At 44.4% G+C, this 22487-nt stretch overlaps 1 protein-coding gene across 1 annotated transcript in view; it reads right to left on the bottom strand.

Annotated features, from left to right (window-relative positions):
• Positions 1-22487, bottom strand: part of dlec1 (DLEC1 cilia and flagella associated protein) — a 120178-nt gene that overhangs the window by 32328 nt on the left and 65363 nt on the right. The window contains exons 21-32 of the mRNA XM_031796922.1: positions 21025-21178; positions 19763-19873; positions 19313-19431; positions 18387-18578; positions 18049-18116; positions 17784-17935; positions 12335-12450; positions 12142-12212; positions 11813-12027; positions 11242-11376; positions 6874-6996; positions 6698-6792 (exon numbers count right to left, since the gene is read on the bottom strand). Of these exons, the coding sequence (XP_031652782.1) occupies positions 6698-6792; positions 6874-6996; positions 11242-11376; positions 11813-12027; positions 12142-12212; positions 12335-12450; positions 17784-17935; positions 18049-18116; positions 18387-18578; positions 19313-19431; positions 19763-19873; positions 21025-21178 (1551 nt within the window). The remainder of the gene's footprint in view (positions 1-6697; positions 6793-6873; positions 6997-11241; positions 11377-11812; positions 12028-12141; positions 12213-12334; positions 12451-17783; positions 17936-18048; positions 18117-18386; positions 18579-19312; positions 19432-19762; positions 19874-21024; positions 21179-22487) is intronic.

The following is a 22487-nucleotide window of genomic DNA, read 5'->3' as shown; positions in this document are numbered from 1 at the left end:
TCGTTGTTGGTAATAAAACCTACCACTGTAGTGTTGTCTGCAAACTTGATGATTAAGTTGGAGGCGTGCATGGCCACGCAGTCATGGGGGAACAGGGAGTACAGGAGAGGGCTGAGAACGCACCCTTGTGGAGCCCCAGTGTTGAGGATCAGCGGGGTGAAGATTTTGTTACCTACCCTCACCACCTGGGGGTGGCCCGTCAGGAAGTCCAGGACCCAGTTGCACATGGCGGGGTCGAGACCCATGGTCTCAAGCTTAATGACGAGTTTGGAGGGTACTATGGTGTTAAATGCTGAGCTGTAGTCGATGAACAGCATTCTCACGTAGGTATTCCTCTTGTCCAGATGGGTTAGGGCAGTGTGCAATGTGATTGCGTCGTCTGTGGACCTGTTGGGGCGGTAAGCAAATGGGAGTGGGTCTAGGGTGTCAGGTAGAGTGGAGGTGATATGGTCCTTGACTAGTCTCTCAAAGCACTTCATGATGACGGAAGTGAGTGCAACGGGCCGATAGTCATTTAGGTCAGTTACCTTCGCTATCTTGGAAACAAGAACAATGGTGGCCCTCTTGAAGCATGTGGGAACAGCAGACTGGGATAGGGATTGATTGAATATGTCCATAAACACACCAGCCAGCTGGTCTGCGCATGCTCTGAGGATACGGCTGGGGATGCTGTCTGGGCCGGCTGCCATCAATCCACGGTTCCTGGTTGGGGAATGTTTTAATAGACACCGATGCACTTGCTAATACACTCGGTCACCGAATCAGCGAATTCATCTATGTTATTGTCCAACGCTATGCGGAACATATCCCAGTCCACGTGATTGAAGCAATCTTGAAGCGTGGAATCCGATTGGTCGGACCAGCGTTGAACAGACCTGAGCACGGGCGCTTCCTGTTTTAGTTTCTGTCTATAGGCTGGGAGCATCAAAATGGAGTCATGGTCAGATTTTCCGAAAGGAGGGCAGGGGAGGGCTTTATATGCATCGCGGAAGTTAGAATAACAATGATCCAAGGTTTTGCCAGCCCAGGTCGCGCATTCGTATGCTGATAAAATTTAGGGAGCTATCTACTGTTGTTTTCAGATTAGCCTTGTTAAAATCCCCAGCTATAGTAAATGCAGCCTCAGGATATGTGGTTTCCAGTTTACAGTCAAATGAAGTTATTTCAGGGCCATTGATGTGTCTGCTTGGGGGGATATTCACGACTGTGATTATGATCGAAGAAAATTCTCTTGGTAGATAATGCGGTTGGCATTTGATTGTAAGGAATTCTATGTCAGGTGAACAAAAGGACTTCTGTATGTTGTTATGGTCACACTACGTCTCGTTAATCATAAGGCATACCCCCCCCACCCTTCTTCTTACCAGAGAGATGTTTGTTTCTGTCGGCGCGATGCGTGAAGAAGCCAGGTGGCTGTACTGACTCTGATGACGTATCCAGAGTGAGCCATGTTTCTGTGAAACAAAGAACGTTACAGTCTCTGATGTCTCTCTGGAAGGCAACCCTTGCTCGGATTTCATCAACCTTGTTGTCAAGAGACTGGACATTGGTGAGTAGTAAACTCGGGAGCGGTGCGCGATGTGTCCGTCTACGGAGCCTGACCAGAAGACCGCTCCGTCTGCCCCTTCTGCGGCGCCGTTGTTTTGGGTCGCCGGATGGGGTCCGATCCATTGTCCTGGGTGGTGGACCAAACAGGGGATCCGCTTCGGGAAAGTCGTATATGTAATAAATACATTGTATGTTATAAAACCTAATATTTCCTGGGGTACCAATGTAAGAAATAACACATAAAAAAACGAAATACGGCATAGTTTCCTAGGAAAGCGAAGCGAGGCGGCCATCTCTGTCGGCGCCGGAAGTGCCCTCAAAGCTCATCAATAAGCTAAGGACCCTGGGACTAAACACCTCCCTCTGCAACTGGATCCTGGACTTCCTGACGGGCCGCCCCCAGGTGGTAAGGATAGGTAGCAACACATTCGCCACGCTGATCCTTAACATGGGGGCCCTTCAGGGGTGCGTGCTCAGTCCCCTCCTGTACTCCCTGTTCACACATGACTGCACGGCCAGGCACGACTCCAACACCATCAATAAGTTTGCAGATGACACAACAGTGGTAGGCCTGATTACCGACAATGATGAGACAGCCTATAGGGAGGTGGTCAGAGACCTGGCCGTGTGGTGCCAGGACCTCAACCTCTCCCTCAACGTGATCAAAACTAAGGAGATGATTGTGGACCACAGGAAAAAGAAGACCGAGCACGCCCCCATTCTCATCAACGGGGCTGCAGTGGAGCAGGTTGAAAGCTTCAAGTTCCTTAGAGTCCACATCACCAACAAACTAACATGGTCCAAGCACACCAAGACAGTCATAAAGAAGGCACGACAAAACCTATTCCCCCTCAGGAGACTGAAAAGATTTGGCATGGGTCCTCAGATCCTCAAAAGGTTCTACAGCTGCACCATCGAGACCATCCTGACTGGTTGCATCACTGCCTGGTATGGCAACTGCTCGGCTCCCGACTGCAAGGCACTACAGAGGGTAGTGTGAATGGCCCAGTACATCACTGGGGCCAAGCTTCCTGCCATCCAGGACCTCTATACCAGGCAGTGTCAGAGGAAGGCCCTAAACATGGTCAAAGACTCCAGCCACCCTAGTCATAGACTGTTCTCTCTGCTAGTGCATGGCAAGCGGTACCGGAGCGCCAAGTCTAGGTCCAAGAGGCTTCTAAACAGCTTCTACCCCCAAGCCATGAGACTCCTGAACACCTAATCAAATGGCTACTCAGACGATCTTTTACACAGCTGCTACTCTCTGTTGTCATCTATGCATAGTCGCTTTAATAACTCTACCTTCATGTACATATTACCTCAACTAACCAGTGCCCCCACACTACAATACTCTTTACCGGTACCCCCCTGTATATGGTCTCGCTACTGTTAATTTACTGCTGCTCTTTAATGACTTGTTACTTTTTTATTCTTATCCATATTTCTTTTAAACTGCATTGTTGGTTAGGGGTTCGTAAGTAAGCATTTCACTCTGAGGTCTACTCCTGTTGTAGTCGGCGCATGTGACTAACAAAATGTGATTTGATTTGACCGGCTAAAGAGATGAACACAGACAGGAAGTCACTGACAGGCTGAAGAGATGAACACAGACAGGAAGTCACTGACAGGCTGAAGAGATGAACACAGACAAGAAGTCACTGACAGGCTGAAGAGATTAACACAGACAGGAAGTCACTGACAGGTTGAAGAGATGAACACAGACAGACCACCTGCTCTACAATTTCATACATTCAGTTGGTTTACAGAACAGCTGGTTTACAGAACAGTTGGTTTACAGAACAGCTAGGTTTACAGAACAGCTAGGTTTACAGAACAGCTAGGTTTACAGAACAGCTAGTTTTACAGAACAGCTAGGTTTACAGAACAGCTAGGTTTACAGAACAGCTGGTTTACAGAACAGCTAGGTTTACAGAACAGCTAGGTTTACAGAACAGCTAGGTTTACAGAACAGCTAGGTTTACAGAACAGCTAGGTTTACAGAACAGCTAGGTTTACAGAACAGCTATGTTTACAGAACAGCTAGGTTTACAGATCAGTTGGTTTACAGAACAGCTGGTTTACAGAACAGCTGGTTTACAGAACAGTTGGTTTACAGAACAGCTAGGTTTACAGAACAGTTGGTTTACAGAACAGCTGGTTTACAGAACAGCTAGGTTTACAGAACAGCTAGGTTTACAGAACAGCTGGTTTACAGAACAGCTAGGTTTACAGAACAGCTAGGTTTACAGAACAGCTAGGTTTACAGAACAGTTGGTTTACAGAACAGCTAGGTTTACAGAACAGTTGGTTTACAGAACAGTTGGTTTACAGAACAGTTGGTTTACAGAACAGCTGGTTTACAGAACAGCTAGGTTTACAGAACAGCTAGGTTTACAGAACAGCTGGTTTACAGAACAGCTAGGTTTACAGAACAGTTGGTTTACAGAACAGCTGGTTTACAGAACAGCTAGGTTTACAGAACAGCTAGGTTTACAGAACAGCTAGGTTTACAGAACAGTTGGTTTACAGAACAGTTGGTTTACAGAACAGCTAGGTTTACAGAACAGCTAGGTTTACAGAACAGCTAGGTTTACAGAACAGCAGGTTTACAGAACAGCTGGTTTACAGAACAGCAAGGTTTACAGAACAGCTAGGTTTACAGAACAGCTAGGTTTACAGAACAGTTGGTTTACAGAACAGCTAGGTTTACAGAACAGCTAGGTTTACAGAACAGCTGGTTTACAGAACAGTTGGTTTACAGAACAGCTAGGTTTACAGAACAGCTAGGTTTACAGAACAGCTAGGTTTACAGAACAGTTGGTTTACAGAACAGTTGGTTTACAGAACAGTTGGTTTACAGAACAGCTAGGTTTACAGAACAGCTAGGTTTACAGAACAGTTGGTTTACAGAACAGCTGGTTTACAGAACAGCTAGGTTTACAGAACAGCTAGGTTTACAGAACAGCTAGGTTTACAGAACAGCTGGTTTACAGAACAGTTGGTTTACAGAACAGCTAGGTTTACAGAACAGCTAGGTTTACAGAACAGCTAGGTTTACAGAACAGCTAGGTTTACAGAACAGTTGGTTTACAGAACAGTTGGTTTACAGAACAGCTAGGTTTACAGAACAGCTAGGTTTACAGAACAGTTGGTTTACAGAACAGCTGGTTTACAGAACAGCTAGGTTTACAGAACAGCTAGGTTTACAGAACAGCTAGGTTTACAGAACAGTTGGTTTACAGAACAGCTAGGTTTACAGACCCTATCTGTTCTGCTACACATTGGGATAGTTTACGCGGACGCCGATTAAGCCAAGTCCTGGACTAAAAGGAGGCTCAATGGAGAATCTCCATTGAAAGAACAGTGGCTTGCGAAAGTATTCACCCCCTTGGCATTTTACCTATTTTGTTGCCTTACAATCTGGAATCAAAATGGATTTTTGAGGGGTTTGTATCATTTGATTTACACAACACTTTGAAGATGCAAAATATTTTTTTTATTGTGAAACAAACTAAAAATAAGACAAAAAAAACATAACTATTCACCCCCCAAAGTCAATACTTTGTAGAGCCACCTTTTGAAGCATTTACAGCTGCAAGTCTTTTGGGGTATGTCTCTATAAGCTTGGCACATTTAATGGCAAACTTGCTCCAGTTCCTTCAAGTTGGATGGGCTCTGCTGGTGTACAGCAATATTTAAGCCATACCACAGATTCTCAATTGGATTGAGGTCTGGGCTTTGACTAGGCCATTCCAAGACATTTAAATGTTTCCCCTTAAACCACTTGAGTGTTGCTTTAGCAGTATGCTTAGGGCCATTGTCCTGCTGGAAGGTGAACCTCTGTCCCATTCTCAAAGACTGAAACAGGTTTCCTCAAGAATTTCCCTGTATTTAGATCCATCCATCATTCCTTCAATTCCAACCAGTTTCTCAGTCCCTGCCGATAAAAAACATCCCAACAGCATGATACTGCCACCACGATGCTTCACTGTGGGGATGGGGATCTCGGGAGGATGAGAGGTGTTGGGTTTGCTCCAGACATAGCGTTTTCCTTGATGGCCAAAAACCTCAATTTTAGTCTCATCTGACCAGAGTACCTTCTTTTATGTGTATGGGGAGTCTCCCACATGCCTTTGGGCGAACACCAAACGTGTTTTCTTATTTTTTTTAAAGCATTGGCTTTTTCTGGCCACTCTGCCGTAAAGCCCAGCTCTGTGGAGTGTACGGCTTAAAGTGGTCCTATGGACAGATACTCCAATCTCTTCCATAAAGCCCAGCTCTGTGGAGTGTACGGCTTAAAGTGGTCCTATGGACAGATACTCCAATCTCTTCCATAAAGCCCAGCTCTGTGGAGTGTACGGCTTAAAGTGGTCCTATGGACAGATACTCCAATCTCTTCCATAAAGCCCAGCTCTGTGGATTGTACGGCTTAAAGTGGTCCTATGGACAGATACTCCAATCTCCGCCGTGGAGCTTTGCAGCTCCTTCAGGGTTATATTTGGGGGTTATATTTGGTCTCTTTGTTGCCTCTCTGATTAATGCCCTCCTTGCCTGGTCCATGAGTTTGGCTCTCTCTTGGCAGGTTTGTTGTGGTGGCATATTCTTTCCATTTTGTATTAACGGATTTAATGGTGCTCCGTAGGATTTTCAAAGTTTAGGGTATTTATTTATGACCCAACCCTGGTCTGTACTTCTCCACAACTTTGTCCCTGACCTGTTTGGAGAGAGTGATCTTCATGGTGGTCTTCATGGTGCCGCTTGCTTGGTGGTGCCCTTTGCTTAGTGGTGTTGCAGATTCTGGGGCCTTTCAGAACAGGAGTATATATACTGAGATTATGTGACACTTAGATTGCACACAGGTGGACTTTATTTAACAAATGATGAAAAGAGGGTGAATACATATGCACCAACCAATTTTCCGTTTATAATGAATTTTGATTTTTTGGAACAAGTCATTTTATTCGTTTCACATCACCAATTTTTGTGTATGTCCATTATATGAAATCCCCCCAAATTCCATGTAAATTACAGGTTGTAATGCAACAAAATAGTAAAAACGCCAAGGGGGATGAATACTTTTGCAAGGCACTGTACGTTTTAGTCTTGGAAACCACCCAATTAAGCATAATGGTCAATAGTGGTTTCTTACACGGCAGGTCTGACGGAGGCCTGGAGGTCCAATCTGAGAGGTTCCAGATCCTGACCCTGAGCCCTTTGAACCTTACCTGGGATACAGGACGACACCTGGAAAGACACACATGTGAGTACCAAACATAACATGGTGACAGAATCATGGCACATCAAATTTGGAAGGAACCATATTACCTTGGAGTCAAGGCTCATGAAGCCCAAAGCGAAGGATACACAGGCAGCATTAGAGGTCAGTTCTGACAGGGTCAGGGGAGTGAAGGAGACGTGGATGGTGCTGCTGCCCCCTGCTGGGACATTCTGGAATAACAACAAGGTTATAAGACTGGTCAACATACCTGCTTTCCCGTCTACTGTATACAGCACAGTTAACGTGATGGTCTCTTAAAGATGGACATACTATCTGTTGTGGGGTGATGCAGTATGGGTAGTCTGCTGTAGAGTAATGCAGTATGGGTAGTCTGCTGTGTGTACTATCTGTTGTAGAGTGATGCTGTATGGGTAGTCTGCTGTATGTACTATCCAGAGATGGAAGAGGAAGAGAGACATATAGAGTCAATGAACTAAGCAGACCAGACCCAGCTGCTATCACATTGGTGTCTAAACAGACCAGAACCAGCTGCTACCTATTTGGTGCTTATGGGAGAGCCACTTCTTAACCCTTTACACTATGGCTAGGGCAACATTATAATGTTTGTTTCAGAAGAAAAATGAAATGCATATGCATACGCATGGTAGCAATTAAAAGGGAACAGTTTGGAGTTCATGAGAAAATTATTATACCAAATATGAGGACACAACAGTTCACCTGACACAAGACTGAAACCAAACATTACACTGTTGATTTTATGTACATTTTGATTACAAAATTTGAAATATTCTGGATACATTCAGTAAAAGGGTAAGAATATTCCTGGAAGATGTGGGGTTGGTGCAGAGTGAGAGGAACAACTGGTGTCTTCAAGTGGCCTCACCTCTCTAAACTGTGGGTTTCAATGCGAGGACTAACTGGTGTCTCCAAGTGGCCATACTTCTACAAAGTGTGCAGTTCCTAAGTAATTTCAATGCTATTTTCTGACTCAAAGAAGACACAAGAAGGCTCTTTTTAGAGCTCTCCAAGCTGTGCCGGTGAGGAAATAGATCAAGCACACTTGTAGTGGTTTTGAACACAGCCCCACATCCCCGCAATCAGACGATTACTGTTGTTGTTTACGCAATGCAAAAACTGTCCATTCTTTCCCCACTGATTCCGCCAAGCCCGTTCCCTTGGCTGTGGTTTCACTAGATAGTAATTAGGGACAGTCTGAATCTCGTTCGTCCATTCATGCGCATCACTAATTAGATGACGAGGCACTTGGCTACCTTAATCGAGTCATACTCACTCCAGCCCTTTACTAGAGGTTCATTGAATTATTGAATTTCTTCACTTTGACTTGAAGAGCACTGGGCAGAAATCACTTCGCGTCAACACCCACCTTGGGCCTTTGTCAGCTACTAGGCGCGAACGGGGCCGGCGAACAGGGAAGCCGTAGCTGAGGAGATCCGCTAGAAGGGCCCGACACGCGTCCAGAGGTGTCGCCGCCAACCGTCGGATCCAACCCCCCCAATGGTTCGCTTTCGGCCCACCGGCAGACACCACCTCGATGAACCCCCTTGCGAGACCACGCACGAGAGACCACAAGATGGGCCGCTAAAATGGGTCACTAAAAACAATTCCACTTTATATAATGTTTACATACCCTACATTACTCATCTCATATGTATATACTGTACTCTATACCATCTACTGCATCTTGCCTATGCCGTTCGGCCATCGCTCATCCATATATTTATATGTACAAATTCTTATTCATCCCTTTACACTTGTTGTTGTGAAATTGATAGATTACTTGTTAAGATATTACTGCACGGTCAGAACTAGAAGCACAAGCATTTCGTTACACTCACATTAACATCTGCTAACCATGTGTAGGTGACAAATAACATTTGATTTGATTTGATTTCTCAGATCGAGTTCAGTATGTGAAATCGGAGGGCCTGTTGTTCAGACCTTTGGCAGTCTCTATTTCAATTCTCGGGCCGACACTTTTCTCTGTATATATCAATGATGTCGCTCCTGCTGCTGGTGATTCTCTGATCCACCTCTACGCAGAAGACACCATTCTGTAAACTTCTGGCCCTTCTTTGGACACTGTTAACTAACCCCCTGACGAGCTTCAATGCCAGACAACTCTCCTTCCGTGGCCTCCAACTGCTCTTAAATGCTAGTAAAACTAAGTGCATGCTTTTCAACCGTTTGCTGCCCGCACCCTCCGGCCCGACTAGCATCACTACCTTGGACGGTTTTGACATAGAATATGTGGACAACTATAAATACCTAGGTGTCTGGTTAGACTGTAAACTCTCCTTCCAGACTCACAATAAGCATCTCCAATTCAAAATTAAATCTAGAATCGGCTTCCTATTTCGCAACAAAGCCTCCTTCACTCATGCTGCTAAATATTCCCTCGTAAAACGGACTATCCTACCGATCCTTGACTTCGGCGATGTCATTTACAAAATAGCCTCCAACACTCTACTCAGCAAATTGGATGCAGTCTATCACAGTGCCATCCATTTTGTCACCAAAGCCTCATATACTACCCACCACTGTGACCTGTATGCTCTCGTTGGCTGGCCCTCGCTTCATATTCGTTGCCAGACACACTGGCTCCAGGTTATCTATAAGACTTTGCTAGGTAAAGCCCCGCCTTATCTCAGCTCACTGGTCACCAGAGCAACACCCACCCATAGCATGCGCTCCAGCAGGTATATTTCACTGGTCATCCCCAAAGCCAACTCCTCCTTTTGGCCGCCGTTCCTTCCAGTTCTCTGCTGCCAATGACTGGAACAAATTGCAAAAATCTCTGAAGCTGGAGACTTATATCTCCCTCACTAACTTTAAGCATCAGCTGTCAGAGCAGCTTACCGATCATTGCTCCTGTACACAGCCCATCTGTAAATAGCCTACCCAACTACCTCATCCCCATATTGTTATTTATTTTGCTCTTTTTCACCCCAGTATCTCTACTTGCACATCATCATCTGCAAATCTATCACTGCAGTGTTAATGCTAAATTATTATTATTTCACCTCTATGGCCTATTTATTGCCTTACCTCCCTAGTCTTATACATTTGCACACACTGTATATCAATTGTGTTATTGACTGTATGTTTGTTTTACTCCATGTGTAACTCTGTGTTGTTTGTGTCGCACTGCTTTGCTTTATCTTGGCCGGATCGCAGTTGTAAATGAGAACTTGTTCTCAACTAGCCACCTGGCTAAATAAAGGTGTTCTCAACTGGCAACCTGGTTAAATAAAGGTGTTCTCAACTAGCCACCTGGTTAAATAAAGGTGAAATAAAAAAAATTAAAAATACAATAAAATTCACATCGAATGGGACTCGCTCATGACTGCACAGCCAGGCACGACTCCAACACCATCATTAAGTTTGCCGATGACACAACAGTCAACAACGACGAGACAGCCTATAGGGAGGAGGTCAGAGACCTGGCCGTGTGGTGCCAGGACAACAATCTCTCCCTCAACGTGATCAAGACAAAGGAGATGATTGTGGACTACAGGAAAAGGCGGGCCGAACAGGCCCCCATTCTCATTGACGGGCTGTAGTGGAGTGGGTCCAGAGTTTCACATTCCTTGGTGTCAATATCACCAACACACTATCATGGTCCAAACACACCAAGACAGTTGTGGAGAGGGCACGACAACACCTTTTCCCCCTCAGGAGACAGAAAAGATTTGGCATGTGTCCCCAGATACTCAAAAAGTTCTCCAGCTGCACCATCGAGAGCATCCTGACCTGTTGCATCACCGACTGGTATGGCAACTGCTCGGCATCTGACCGTAAGGTGCTATATCGGGTAGTGCCTACGGCCCAGTACATCACTGGGGCCAAGCTTCCTGCCATCCAGGACCTCTATATTAGGCGGTGTCAGAGGAAGGCCCAAAAAAAGACACCAGTCACCCAAGTCATAGACTTTTTTCTCTACTACCACACGGCAAGCAATACCGGAGCGCCAAGTCTAGGTCCAAAAGGCTCCTTAATAGTTTCTACCCCCAAGCCATAAGACTGCTGAACAATTTATTAAATGGCCACCCGGACTATTTACACAGATCAGTTAGTCGGCAATCGCCTGCACTGTTGGCTGCAATGTCAAACAAGCCCTCCATCTGCTGTGGAGTGATGCAGTATGTGTAGTATGATATACATACTATCTGCTGTGGAGTGATGCAGTATGGGTAGTATGCTATACGTACTATCTGCTGTGGAGTGATGCAGTATGGGTAGTATGCTGTATGTACTATCTGCTGTGGAGTGATGCAGTATGTGTAGTATGATATACATACTATCTGCTGTGGAGTGATGCAGTATGGGTAGTATGCTATACTTACTATCTGCTGTGGAGTGATGCAGTATGGGTAGTATGCTATATGTACTATCTGCTGTGGAGTGATGCAGTATGGGTAGTATGCTATACGTACTATCTGCTGTGGAGTGATGCAGTATGGGTAGTCGGAGGCGTTGCCTTCATGCGGCCTGATGAAGACAGAGAAGAGCCTCTTCTGAGGAGACGCAGAGTGGACAGATCCTTCCTCCTCCTTCTCCTCCTCAAGGTCCTACAGGTGAGAAGGAACAACCATTGATACATGCTTATGTAATGGTATCCGCAGCCACATCGTCACAACAGAATGCTTATCACAGTAACAACGTTGTACATGTTGTGATAATGTTAAATCCATATATGTGGCACATTGTACATGTTGTGATAATGTTGAACCCATACTTGTGGCACATTGTACATGTTGTGATAATGTTAAACACATACTTGTGGCACATTGTACATGTTGTGATAATGTTGAATCCATACTTGTGGCACATTGTACATGTTGTGATAATGTTGAACCCATACTTGTGGCACATTGTACATGTTGTGATAATGTTAAACACATACTTGTGGCACATTGTCCATGTTGTGATCATGTTGAACCGATAATTGTTTTGGTAGAAATAAGTTGTCATGTCATTGAAGGACAGGTGTCTCCATCCACTCACAGACATGCTCTTGAGGGAGGAGCTTGTTCCCTCAGTGCTGGGTGTGTGGCTCCGGTCCCAAGTGGGCGGAGTATCATTAGACATGGCCCCGCCCCCAACCACCTCGTTGCCATCTGCGTCCTTCAGGGGAAAGGCGTCTCCGTAGGCAACCACCACATCCAGCAGCTTCCTGTCCTCCTGGTCCACGTTGTAGCTCTCCCAGTCCATACGGATATCTGACATAAAACACACAGCAATAATGTGTTCACACTTGACTAAAGTTTGTCACTTTAAGGAAACAGGTCCATCTGACAAGAGGATGTCTGAGGTGTCCAAAGCTGAGATCTTACCGTAGGGGCTTGTGTTGTTCAGACGTAGAGAGCGGGACACTGTGTCTCCTCCAGAGACGTGAGTACCAAACCTGAGAAGAGACAGGTAGGTAGGTAAAGCTGCAGATAGGTCATTGGGAGATTTATGAGGAAGTTATAGAACGTATCAGAAGATATAGTTACACTCAGCTACAGTACTAGGAATCCAGCTCACCGTATGATTGGTCCCTGGTTCTGTCTGTCTGGCTGTGGACCAATCATCTGGAAGTAAAGAGGACAGCCCATCACTGTCATCTGAATGGGGATCAGCTTGGGCTGGAGGTCCCCCACCTACCACAGAGACAGAAGACAGGTACAGACAGCTGCTACTACTACTACTACTACTGCTGCTACTACTACTACTACTGCTGATACTACTACTACTGCTGATACTACTACTACTGATACTACTACTACTGCTACTGATACTGCTACTACTACTACTGCTACTACTTTTACAACTACTACCACTACTACTACTACTACTACTACTGCTACTACTTTTACAACTACTACCACTACTACTACTACTACTGCTACTACTACTGCTACTACTACTACTACTACTGCTACTACTTTTACAACTACTACCACTACTACTACTACTACTACTACAACTTTTACAACTACTACCACTACTACATACTATTACTACCATTACTACTACTACATTATATTACTACCACTACTACTATATAATATTACTACTACTACTACTATTACTACTACTACATAACATTACTACCACTACTACTACTACTGCTTTTACAACTACTACCATTACTACTACATAATATTACTACCACTACTACTACATACTCTTACTACTACTACCACTACTTCTACTACTACTACATACTATTACTGCCACTACTACTACAACTACTGCTTTTACAACTACTACCATGTACTACTACATAATATTACTACCACTACTACCACATACTATTACTACTACTACCACTACTTCTACTACCACTAACTACTACTACATACTATTACTACCACTACTTCTATTACTACTACTACCACTACTACTACATACTATTACCACTACTACCACTACCACTACTTCTACTACATACTACTACTACCACTACTACTACATACCACTACTACTACTAATGCCACTACTACTACTACTACTACTACTACTACAACTACTACCACTACTACATACTATTACTACCACTACTACTACTACTACTACATTATATTACTACCACTACTACTCAATACTACCACTACTACAACTACATACTATTACTACTATTACCACCACTACTACTACTACATACTATTACTACCACCACTACCACTACTGCTACCACTACTATTACATAATATTACTACCACTACATACTACTACATACTATTACTACCACTACTACCACTACTACTACATACTATTACTACTACTACCACTACTACATACTATTACTACTACTTCTACTACATACTACTACATACCACTACTACTACTACTACTACTACTACTACTACTACTGCTACTAATACTACTACTACTACTACTACAACTACAACCACTACTACATACTATTACTACCACTACTACGACTACATTATATTACTACCACTACTACTGCATACTACCACTACTACTACTACTACATACTATTACTACCACTACTTCTACTACATACTATTACTACCACCACTACTACTACTACATACTACAACTACCACTACTACTACATAATATTACTACCACTACATACTACTACTATTACTACTACTACATACTACAACTACCACTACTACTACCACTACATAATACTACTATTACTACTACTACATAATATTACTACCACTACTACTACTACTACATACTATTACTACCACTACTACATACTATTACTACCACTACTACTACTACTACTGCTACTACTACTACTACTACTACAACTTTTACAACTACTACATACTATTACTACCACTACTACTACTACATTATATTACTACCACTACTACTACATACTACCACTACTACTACTACTACTACCACTACTTCTACTACATACTATTACTACCACCACTCGTACTACTACATACTACAACTACCACTACTACTACATAATATTACTACCACTACATACTACTACTATTACTACTACTATATACTATTACTACCACTACTACTACTACTACATACTATTACTACCACTACTACATACTATTACTACCACTATTACTACTACTATATACTATTACTACCACTACTACTACTACTACATACTATTACTACCACTACTACATACTATTACTACATACTATTACTACCACTACTACTACTACATACTATCACTATTACCACTACTACTACTACATACTATTACTACCACTACTACTACTATTACTACGACTACATAATATTACTACCACTACCACATACTACATACTATTACTACCACTACGACTACCACTGATACAAACTATTACTACCACTACTACTGGTAAAGATACCTACTACTACTAGTATTAGGGGTTAGTATTAGGGGTTAGTTTTAGAGTTAGTAGAAGGGGTTAGGGGTTAGTATTAGGGGTTAGGGGTTAGTATTAGTGGTTTAGTATTAGGGGTTAGGGGTTAGCATTAGTGGTTAGGGGTTAGTATTAGGGGTTAATATTAGTGGTTAGGGGTTAGTATTAGGGGTTAGTATTAGGGGTTAATATTAGTGGTTAGGGGTTAATATTAGTGGTTAGGGGTTAGTATTAGTGGTTAGTATTAGGGATTAGTATTATGGGTTAGGGGTTAATATTAGGGGTTAGGGACTGGTACTAGGGGTTAATATTATGGGTTAGGGGTTAGTATTAGGGGTTAGGGGTTAGTATTAGGGGTTAGGGGTTAGTATTAGGGGTTTAGTATTAGGGGTTAGCATTAGTGGTTAGGGGTTAGTATATTAGGGGTTAATATTAGTGGTTAGGGGTTAGTGTTAGGGGTTAATATTAGTGGTTAGGGGTTAGTGTTAGAGTTAGGGGTTAGTATTAGGGGTTAATATTAGTGGTTAGGGGTTAATATTAGTGGTTAGGGGTTAGTATTAGGGGTTAGTGTTAGGGGTTAATATTAGTGGTTAGGGGTTAGTGTTAGAGTTAGGGGTTAGTATTAGGGGTTAATATTAGTGGTTAGGGGTTAATATTAGTGGTTAGGGGTTAGTATTAGTGGTTAGGGGTTAGTATTAGGGGTTAGTATTAGGAGTTAGTATAAGGGGTTAGGGGTTAGTGTTAGGGGTTAATGTTAGGGGTTAGTGTTAGGGGTTAGTATTAGGGGTAAGTGTTAGGGGTTAGTAGTAGGGGTTAGTGCTAGGGGTTAGTATTAGGGGTTAGTGTTAGGGGTTGGGGGTTAGTATAAGGGGTTAGGGGTTAGTGTTAGGGGTTAATGTTAGGGGTTAGTGCTAGGGGTTAGTATTATGGGTAAGTGTGAGGGGTTAGTAGTAGGGGTTAGTGTTAGGGGTTAGTATTAGGGGTTAGGATTAGGGGTTAGTGTTAGGGGTAAGTATAAGGGGTTAGGGGTTAGTGTTAGAGGTTAGTATTAGGGGTTAGGGTTTAGTATTAGGGGTTAGTATTAGGGGTTAGTATAAGGGGTTAGTATAAGGGGTTAGGGGTTAGTGTTAGGGGTTAGTATTAGGGGTTAGTATAAGGGGTTATGGTTTAGTATTAGGGGTTAGGGGTTAGTAGTAGGGGTTAATATTAGGGGTTAGGTTTAGTATTAGGGGTTAGTATTAGGGGTTTGTGTTTGGGGTTAGTATTAGGGGTTTAGTATTAGGGGTTAGTATTAGTGGTTAGTATTATGGGTTAGAGGTTAATATTAGGGTTTAGGGGTTGGTATTAGGGGTTAGGGGTTGGTATTAGGGGTTAGTATTATGGGTTAGGGGTTAATATTAGGGGTTAGGGGTTGGTATTAGGGGTTAGTATTATGGGTTAGGGGTTAATATTAGGGGTTAGTATTAGTGGTTAGTATTAGGGGTTAGTGTTAGGGGTTAGTATTAGGGGTTAGTGTTAGGGGTTAGTATGAGTGGTTAGTATTAGTGGTTAGTATTAGGGGTTAATATTAGGGGTTAGTATTAGGGGTTAGTATTAGTGGTTAGTATTAGTGGTTAGTATTAGGGGTTAGTATTAGTGGTTAGTATTAGGGGTTAATATTAGGGGTTAGTATTAGTGGTTAGTATTAGGGGTTAGTGTTAGCGGTTACGGTTAGTATTAGCGGTTAGTATTAGAGATTAGTATTATGGGTTAGGGGTTAGTGTTAGCGGTTAGTATTATGGGTTAGGGGTTAATATTAGGGGTTATTATTAGTGGTTAGTATTAGTGGTTAGTATTAGGGGTTAGTGTTAGGGGTTAGTGTTAGGGGTTAGTATTAGTGGTTAGGGGTTAGTGTTAGGGGTTAGTATTAGGGGTAAGTGTGAGGGGTTAGTAGTAGGGGTTAGTATTAGTGGTTAGTATTAGGGGTTAGTGTTAGGGGTTAGTATTAGTGGTTAGGGGTTAGTGTTAGCGGTTACGGTTAGTATTAATGGTTAGTATTATGGGTTAGGGGTTAGTGTTAGGGGTTGGTATTAGGGGTTAGTGTTAGTGGTTAGGGGTTAATATTAGGGGTTAGGGGTTGGTATTAGGGGTTAGTATTATCAGTTAGGGGTTAATATTAGGGGTTAGGGGTTGGTATTAGGGGTTAGTATTATCAGTTAGGGGTTAATATTAGGGGATAGGGGTTGGTATTAGGGGTTAGTATTATGGGTTAGTGGTTAATATTAGGGGTTAGGGGTTAGTGTTAGGGGTTAGTACTAGGGGTTAGTATTAGGGGTTAGTGTTAGGGGTTAGTAGTAGGGGTTAGTGTTAGGGGTTAGTATTAGGGGTTAGTATTAGGGGTTAGTGTTAGGGGTTAGTATTAGGAGTTAGTATTAGGGGTTAGGGGTTAGTATTAGGGGTTAATATAAGGGGTTAGGGGTTAGTGTTAGGGGTTAATGTTTGGGGTTAGTGTTAGGGGTTAGTATTAGGGGTAAGTGTTAGGGGTTAGTAGTAGGGGTTAGTGTTAGGGGTTAGTATTAGGGGTTAGGGGTTAGTGTTAGGGGTTAGTATTAGGGGTTAGTATAAGGGGTTAGGGGTTAGTGTTAGGGGTTAGTATTAGGGGTAAGCGTGAGGGGTTAGGATTAGGGGTTAGTGTTAGGGGTTAGTATTAGGGGTTAGTATTAGGGGTTAGTATTAGGGGTTAGTGTTAGGGGTTAGTATTAGGGGTTAGGGTTTAGTATTAGGGGTTAGTATTAGGAGTTAGTGTAAGGGGTTAGTATTAGGGGTTAGTGTTAGGGGTTAGTATTAGGGGTTAGTATATGGGGTTATGGTTTAGTATTAGGGGTTAGGGGTTAGTATTAGGGGTTAATATTAGGGGTTAGGGTTTAGTATTAGGGGTTAGTATTAGGGGTTTGTGTTTGGGGTTAGTAATAGGGGTTAGAGTTTAGTATTAGGGGTTAGTGTTAGGGGTTAGGGTTTAGTATTAAGGGTTATTACTAGGGGTTAGGGGTTAGTATTAGGGGTTAGGGTTTAGTATGAGGGGTTACGGGTTATTATTAGGGGTTAGTATTAGGGGTTAGTAGTAGGGGTTAGTAGTAGTGTCATACCTTACAGATGAGCTGGTCTCTGTATTCCCCCCACATGTTGGTGAAGGATGTGATGTCGATGGTTTGAGTCTCAAACGCTCCCAGAATGCCACAATCTGGGTGGACGAAGAACGCTGCACCCTTCCCATGGGCCAACAGCCCACTCACAAACCCTGTCAGTATATACAGGACCACACAGTCACAACACAGTTCAGTCAGAACAGTCCCCTGTATTCAGGGGATGAAACATGAAATGATTTCTGTGTAAATGAATCCTACTGTGTACCTTCCTGTGCCTTGTCCTCTACTTTCTTAGCTTGAACAGAGTGTAAAGGCTTCCTCACATGCAGGCCCCTGAAACACAGAGTCAATGCACAGATTAACATAACAGAGGTGAGACAAAAGTATTTATTCGATGCAAACAATTCAAAGAAAAACACTAATGCATGAAACACATGAACAGATGGTTTAGAGAATAATAACCTAACGTAGCAGGCGTAAAAATAGTTCCCACATCCGGTTTTCAGGGGTAACGGAAGCCATGTTGAAGATACTGTATCCCTGAAAACCAGATGTTAGTGATTTCAGGCGACCCCGCATAAACTAAGAAAATACAGACTGTACCTCTGCTGCGATTGGCCGGCTGGTGGTGAGGGGGCGTGTCCAGTGAAGTACTCCGCCTCCAGAGTGAAGGGGGCTGGGATTGCTGTGTGATTGGTTATAACCAGCTGCTTGGTGATTGGTCGCTTCAACAGGACGTTGTCTCCAAAGTCCAGAACCAACGATACAGCAGGGTCCTCTTCATCTAATCCAGGACTGGAGAGAAGACACACATGATCTAATTAGCCATCTAGCATGCTCTGAACACCTGTGGTAATTAGCTATCTAGCATGATCTGAACACCTGTGGTAATTAGCCATCTAGCACGCTCTGAACACCTGTGGTAATTAGCTATCTAGCACGCTCTGAACACCTGTGGTAATTAGCCATCTAGCACGCTCTGAACACCTGTGGTAATTAGCCATCTAGCACGCTCTGAACACCTGTGGTAATTAGCTATCTAGCACGCTCTGAACACCTGTGGTAATTAGCCATCTAGCACGCTCTGAACACCTGTGGTAATTAACTATCTAGCATGCTCTGAACACCTGTGGTAATTAGCTACCTAGCATGCTCTGAACACCTGTGGCAATTATCTATCTAGCATGCTCTGAACACCTGTTGCAATTAGCTACCTAGCATGCTCTGAACACCTGTTGTAATTAGCTATCTAGCTATCTAGCATGCTCTACCTAGATGCATTTGTCTGTTTTGGCTGCCAAAGCCAGCTACCTCTGAAAATAGCAATTTCCTTGCTGCCAAAGCCAGTCTACCTCTGAAAATAACAATGTCCTTGCTGCCAAAGCCAGTCTACCTCTGAAAATAACAATGTCCATGCTACCAAAGGCCGTCTACCTCTGAATATAACAATGTCCTTGCTACCTAGAGACTGGAACACAGTAGGACAGTAGGACACGTACCAGTCTCTAGGTGGACAGTAGGACACGTACCAGTCTCTAAGTAGAGAGTAGGACACGTTGAGTCTCTGGGCTGTAGAGAAGAATCGCAAAACCAGAGGATCTTTCATCCCTGTCACCTCACACAACGCTGCTACTGCACTTAACTCCATCTACAGGGAAGGACGGGGATGGAGAGATGAGACAGATATCAGTCACTTAGAGGTGTGTTGCTCTTAGTTGTAGTTGCTGTAGAGAGCTGTGTTCAGTGCCCAGTGGATGGATAGGTACTTATAATATAATGTACAGCGGGGTGGCTGGATACTAACATCAGTCTGAGCTGTGTTTAATGTAGTAAACTAACACCAGTCTGAGCTGTGTTTAATGTAGTAAACTAACACCAGTCTGAACTGTGTTTAATGTTGTAAACTAACACCAGTCTGAGCTGTGTTTAATGTAGTATACTAACATCAGTATGAACTGTGTTTAATGTAGTAAACTAACATCAGTGTGAGCTGTGAAGGCCACAGTGACGTCCTTCTTGGCGTTGGGTCCCAGAGTTCCAGAGGAGGGAGTGAAACTAGCCGAGCACAGAGACGCCTGCTGGCCCTGGAGCTGATGGAGGGAGGGAGGAATGGGGGACGGAAGAAGGGGAGAGAGGGGAGGATCACAGATGGAATAGATTAGATACTGTGGCAGCAAAACTAATGAGTGAGGAGAAGTCTCTCTAAAGAACCATAGAGAGAATCATCTTAACCTACCATGGTTCAGGTGTAGTGAACAGGTGGGTGACCCACCATGGTTCAGATGTAGTGAACAGGTAGGTGACCCACCATGGTTCAGATGTAGTGAACAGGTAGGTGACCCACCATGGTTCAGGTGTAGTGAACAGGTGGGTGACCCACCATGGTTCAGATGTAGTGAACAGGTAGGTGACCCACCATGGTTCAGATGTAGTGAACAGGTAGGTGACCCACCATGGTTCAGGTGTAGTGAACAGGTAGGTGACCCACCATGGTTCAGATGTAGTGAACAGGTAGGTGACCCACCATGGTTCAGATGTAGTGAACAGGTAGGTGACCCACCATGGTTCAGGTGTAGTGAACAGGTGGGTGACCCACCATGGTTCAGGTGTAGTGAACAGGTGGGTGACCCACCATGGTTCAGATGTAGTGAACAGGTGGGTGACCCACCATGGTTCAGATGTAGTGAACAGGTAGGTGACCCACCATGGTTCAGATGTAGTGAACAGGTAGGTGACCCACCATGGTTCAGGTGTAGTGAACAGGTAGGTGACCCACCATGTTCCAGGTGTAGTGAACAGGTAGGTGACCCACCGTGGTCCAGGTGTAGTGAACAGGTAGGTGACCCACCATGGTTCAGGTGTGAACAGGTAGGTGACCCACCATGGTTCAGGTGTAGTGAACAGGTAGATGACCCACCATTGTTCAGGTGTAGTGAACAGGTAGGTGACCCACCATGGTCCAGGTGTAGTGAACAGGTAGGTGACCCACCATGGTTCAGATGTAGTGAACAGGTAGGTGACCCACCATGGTTCAGATGTAGTGAACAGGTAGGTGACCCACCATGGTTCAGGTGTAGTGAACAGGTAGGTGACCCACCATGGTCCAGGTGTAGTGAACAGGTAGGTGACCCACCATGGTTCAGGTGTAGTGAACAGGTAGGTGACCCACCATGGTTCAGGTGTAGTGAACAGGTAGGTGACCCACCATGGTTCAGGTGTAGTGAACAGGTAGGTGACCCACCATGGTCCAGGTGTAGTGAGCAGGCAGCAGGGTCTGGTTGATCAGGGTGATGGAACCCCGGGCAGGAACTCCGACATAGAGCTCAGAGAATACCAGATCACAGGTTAACAGACACACTTGAGGAGAGTGGACATCTGCCTGCACCGACAGGTGACTGGAGAGGGGGACAGACAGGTACAAAACACAGATACAGGTGACTGGAGAGGGGGACAGACAGGTACAAAACACAGGTACAGGTGACTGGAGAGGGGGACAGACAGGTACAAAACACAGATACAGGGGACTGGAGAGGGGGACAGACAGGTACAAACGACAGGTACAGGTGACTGGAGAGGGGGACAGACAGGTACAAAACACAGGTACAGGTGACTGGAGAGGGGGACAGACAGGTAAGGGTACTGGAGAGGGGGACAGACAGGTACAAAAAACAGTTACAGGTGACTGGAGAGGGGGACAGACAGGTACAGGTGACTGAAGAGGGGGACAGACAGGTACAGGTGACTGGAGAGGGGGACAGACAGGTACAGGTGACTGGAGAGGGGGACAGACAGGTACAAAACACAGATACAGGTGACTGGAGAGGGGGACAGACAGGTACAAAACACAGGTACAGGTGACTGGAGAGGGGGACAGACAGGTACAAAACACAGATACAGGTGACTGGAGAGGGGGACAGACAGGTACAAAACACAGATACAGGTGACTGGAGAGGGGGACAGACAGGTACAAAACACAGGTACAGGTGACTGGAGAGGGGGACAGACAGGTACAGGTGACTGAAGAGGGGGACAGACAGGTACAGGTGACTGGAGAGGGGGACAAACAGGTACAGGTGACTGAAGAGGGGGACAGACAGGTACAGGTGACTGGAGAGGGGGACAGACAGGTACAAAACAAAGTTACAGGTGACTGGAGAGGGGGACAGACAGGTACAGGTGACTGGAGAGGGGGACAGACAGGTACAAAACACAGTTACAGTCGACTGAAGAGGGGGACAGACAGGTACAGGTGACTGGAGAGGGGGACAGACAGGTACAGGTGACTGGAGAGGGGGACAGACAGGTACAGGTGACTGGAGAGGGGGACAGACAGGTACAAAACACAGATATAGGTGACTGGAGAGGGGGACAGACAGGTACAAAACACAGATACAGGTGACTGGAGAGAGGGACAGACAGGTACAAAACACAGATACAGGAGACAGGAGACAGGACCAGTACAGTTAGAGGTGACTGGAGACAGAACCAGTACAGTTAGAGGTGACTGGAGACAGAACCAGTACAGTTAGAGGAGAATGGAGACAGAACCAGCACAGTTAGAGGTGACTGGAGACAGAACCAGTACAGTTAGAGGTGACTGGAGACAGAACCAGTACAGTTAGAGGTGACTGGAGACAGAACCAGTACAGTTAGAGGTGACTGGAGACAGAACCAGTACAGTTAGAGGTGACTGGAGACAGAACC

The sequence above is a fragment of the Oncorhynchus kisutch genome, linkage group LG18, assembly GCF_002021735.2.
Source record: "Oncorhynchus kisutch isolate 150728-3 linkage group LG18, Okis_V2, whole genome shotgun sequence".
Taxonomy (NCBI): Eukaryota; Metazoa; Chordata; class Actinopteri; order Salmoniformes; family Salmonidae; genus Oncorhynchus; species Oncorhynchus kisutch.
This window is presented reverse-complemented; position numbering and strand designations above follow the sequence as displayed.